The following is a 3,218-nucleotide window of genomic DNA, read 5'->3' as shown; positions in this document are numbered from 1 at the left end:
AGGTGAGACTAGACACTTGTGTGCTGCAGCCTGGTTTCTGCACGAGGCTTCAAAGCCAATCAGATCCACTTTCCGATTCAAAACCCACCAAGAGCTGGAACTGGAAGCCCTGCCCCTGGGCTCCAGTGTCCAGCAGTCAGAGGCTCTGTGCCATTGGTGGTTCCCTGTGGCCGCTGTGGAGTACAGTGGGTGTGGACGGGGAGGCCTTTGGTCCAGCCTACTAAAGCGCCCCACAGTAAAATATGTAACTAGAGAAGTTCCCAAGGGAGAGAGTGGAGCCCAGCCAATCCCTAGCATGGCAGGAGGAAGGAAACAGTCATGGGAACTCTGATCTGAGGGCTACCCCAAACACACACAGGCAAGGAATGGTGGGTTTTCCTTTTAATGCGAAACGCTGCCATACAAAGTGATGTGGGGGTGGCCCATTCTTCCCACATTGGAGGGTGAAGGAAGGAGGGCAGAGATGTCTCCGAGAGTTCTCTCCCTCGGGTCACACCGCTGTCTGAGGTTGACCTATCCAAAGGTCAGGGCTCTGCTTTTGGGACTAAAATTTGTGGACACCGAGCAGGAGAGAGCAGGAGTAAAGATTTAAGATGTTTACTTTTTAGTTCTTAAAAATTCCTTATGACCTGGAGCTCTGCATAAAACAAAAGGGCTCTGAGAATTTGGCTATCATTTAAAACTTAGGGGATATGAGCCTAATTTTTCAAATGACTGGCCTTCATTGGAAGAACGAAGAGCAGATCTAGTAAGACTATAATGTGAGGGGCTAAGAATCAAAGGCACAGGCTGCTTACACTTCCTCCTCTTTCTTCCTCATCTCCAGCTTGTAGACAATCTGGTAGCCATCATCCCAGGCATACAGCTGGCGCTCACGGGGGTTATAGCGGAGGCTGGCATGGGCACCATATCGGCGTGGAAAATAAGAGAGCGCTGCCCGTTCAGGGGCCAGGGTACCACTGGCATCAAAGGAACACTGAATACGGGCCCTGCTGGCAGGGCGGGTGTTATAGACAACATATAGGGTCCCACAGATGACAAAGGCAGCCTCTGCATTCTCTCTGGGACATGGTGTGTCCCACTGCTGCTCTGTGTCAAGCGTCTGTGGGTCTAACTTGGCTAGACACAAATGCCTGTCGTCATCCCGTGTGGCATAGACAGCCCAAAGGCCCTCCTCGTCAGCTGCCAGGTCAATATATGTGTCTACTGTCAGCCCGTAGGGGGGTATCAGTTTCTCCGCAGGGAACACTGAGCTGTCCACTACTGTTCGGTTTGTCAGGTGAAATTTGATCAGCTGAAGAGTATTCTCTAATTCATGACCCCCTCCAGGTCCTCCAGGAGGCCTTCGAGCATAATACAAGAAGCCACCATACACCAGCTGCCCTGTGCCTACCCAGGGGAAGGGCACCCGGATTCGGGAAGCTTTCCGGGCAGCCATGGCAAGGGTGAAGTCACGCAGCCTTGGGAAGACGAAAGCTGTGTCGTTCTGTGTGCCATCTAACACGTAGATCTTCTCTGCTGGCCCCAGTGGGTCCTTGGTCCATAGACCAGAGGGGCCACCAAACCGCTTCAGGATCTTCATTGACCTCACCTGAGAGATTGTGTAGCCACAGTCTGAGGAGAAGCACAGGAGAAGCACATAGAGGCCTCTATGGCAGGAACCCCCCAGGGTGGGTGGAGAACAGAGAGACAGTTCCCTGTGCATGTGTCCATTCATGGAGGGCTAAGAGATGGCTGGGGCACCAATAAGACATGGGCCTCTAGAAATTCTTAGTGGACTTGTTATTAGGGGTTTCCTCAAAACATATTCTAGAAGATAGAGCCACGGTGGCTTTGGACAAGGAGAAGAGGAGCAGGGGAAAGGAGTTCTGAGATTGTTTGGGCCTCTTTGAAATCCTTACCTGTCACCATATCATACTTCTCATTTCTTCGGCCCTTGCCTTTGGCCCCAGGGCCTCCAGTCACCTTCTCTTCCAACTCCACACAGGGCAAAGCTGGGCTCTGGGTCTCCAGATAGTCCACTTCCCGTTCAAGCCGGTCCACCCTCCCTGAGATGGTGTCTGCCTCAGTTCTGAGTGCTTCCCGCTCCTTCTCTGCCACCTCCAGCAGGGGCAGCATCTTGTTCTTGAAGTCCCGCAGTTCAGCAGCATGCCGGCTACTCTGGTCCTGGCACTGGGCCAGCCGTTCCTGAAGGAATGGGGGAATCGGGGAGGGCGGGCTGCAGGGTTATAACTCCCAGGCAAGCAGAGGCCCAGCCAAGGGAGTAAAGACAGGAAAAGGAGCAAACTCTGCAAAGCTCCAACAGCCCCTGCTGTTCCCACAGCAAAGGAGATTAGTTGTCAGACACTAACCCATGCAAGGAACCTGGTTTAATTCACCTAAGAGTCCTTCAGCCTGCGCTCTGATCTGAGCCTCCAGGAAATCAAGATGCTACAGACTTCAAACCGTTTAAAAGGGTGCGAACATTGGGGTGCCGGGGAAGATACAGGAAGTTGCAGGCAGATTACCTGGGAAACTTCAACACTATACCCAGCCAGTTCTGAGATGCTGCCCAATTCTGACTCATTTCCACTCTGTCCCCTTATTCCATCTAATCCTGAGGGGAAAGTGCTGCGTTTATTTGCTACGCAATCCTTAGATGTTGGGGAAACAGAGTCTGTAATTAGGAGGTTCCTCATCACTAAGCTGTGTACTTTTCTGCAGCCTTTTAACAGAGCCTGATCTTGTCACTCCCAGAGCCCTGACAACTGGTTGCACCGACAGATGTAGAACCATTCTGGGCTAGGCCAGAAGAGAAATGAATCCCTCACCTCTAAGGCAGCTAGTCGGCGTTCCATGTACTCCACAAGGTGGTGCTGCTGTCCCTGAAGGGGTCCGGTCCACGACAAAAAGACGAGAAGGAGCAGAGGAGCGCTGGGCCCCATGGCAGCCTTAAGTGGGGCCAGAGTAGGAGTGTGCTTCAGCCTCTTTCTCTCAGCCCGTTAGCTTTGGAGGCGGGTTGGGGGCGGTGCCTTCTCTTTCTGATCTCTGGGTGTCTCTCACTCCTCTGGAATGCTCTCAGTCTCTTTACAACCCCCACCCCCTCCTTCCCGTTGGATTGATCAAACACAGATGGCCCCTTTGCACAGTGGCCAGAAGCCTTAACCACCAGCAGCTTAGGTTTGTAAACTCCTCGGGAAGGGGAAGAGATGGCAATCAGAAGGCAGAGGCCTTCTGGG

General features: G+C 52.8%; 1 protein-coding gene across 1 annotated transcript; it reads right to left on the bottom strand.

Moving 5' to 3' along the window:
* Positions 1–366: 366 nt before the first annotated feature.
* Positions 367–2,990, bottom strand: Olfml3 (olfactomedin like 3). The gene is made up of 3 exons (XM_005076546.4): positions 2,811–2,990; positions 1,902–2,187; positions 367–1,614 (listed from the first exon to the last, which is right to left on the bottom strand). Exons 1-3 carry the CDS (start codon positions 2,922–2,924, stop codon positions 794–796), a joined length of 1,221 nt encoding a protein of 406 aa, XP_005076603.1. The 5' UTR covers positions 2,925–2,990; the 3' UTR covers positions 367–793.
* Between the last annotated feature and the right edge of the window lie 228 nt (positions 2,991–3,218).

The sequence above is a fragment of the Mesocricetus auratus genome, unplaced genomic scaffold, assembly GCF_017639785.1.
Source record: "Mesocricetus auratus isolate SY011 unplaced genomic scaffold, BCM_Maur_2.0 Super-Scaffold_100009, whole genome shotgun sequence".
In the NCBI taxonomy this organism is placed as follows: domain Eukaryota; kingdom Metazoa; phylum Chordata; class Mammalia; order Rodentia; family Cricetidae; genus Mesocricetus; species Mesocricetus auratus.
This window is presented reverse-complemented; position numbering and strand designations above follow the sequence as displayed.

Coding starts and splice junctions, on each gene's coding strand:
- Olfml3 (XM_005076546.4), bottom strand. CDS start 2,924: ATGGGGCCCAGCGCTCCTCTGCTCCTTCTCGTCTTTTTGTCGTGGACC. Junction 2,188..2,810: donor GCCGACTAGCTGCCTTAGAG/GTGAGGGATTCA, acceptor CCATTCCTTCAG/GAACGGCTGGCCCAGTGCCA. Junction 1,615..1,901: donor GAAGTATGATATGGTGACAG/GTAAGGATTTCA, acceptor GCTTCTCCTCAG/ACTGTGGCTACACAATCTCT.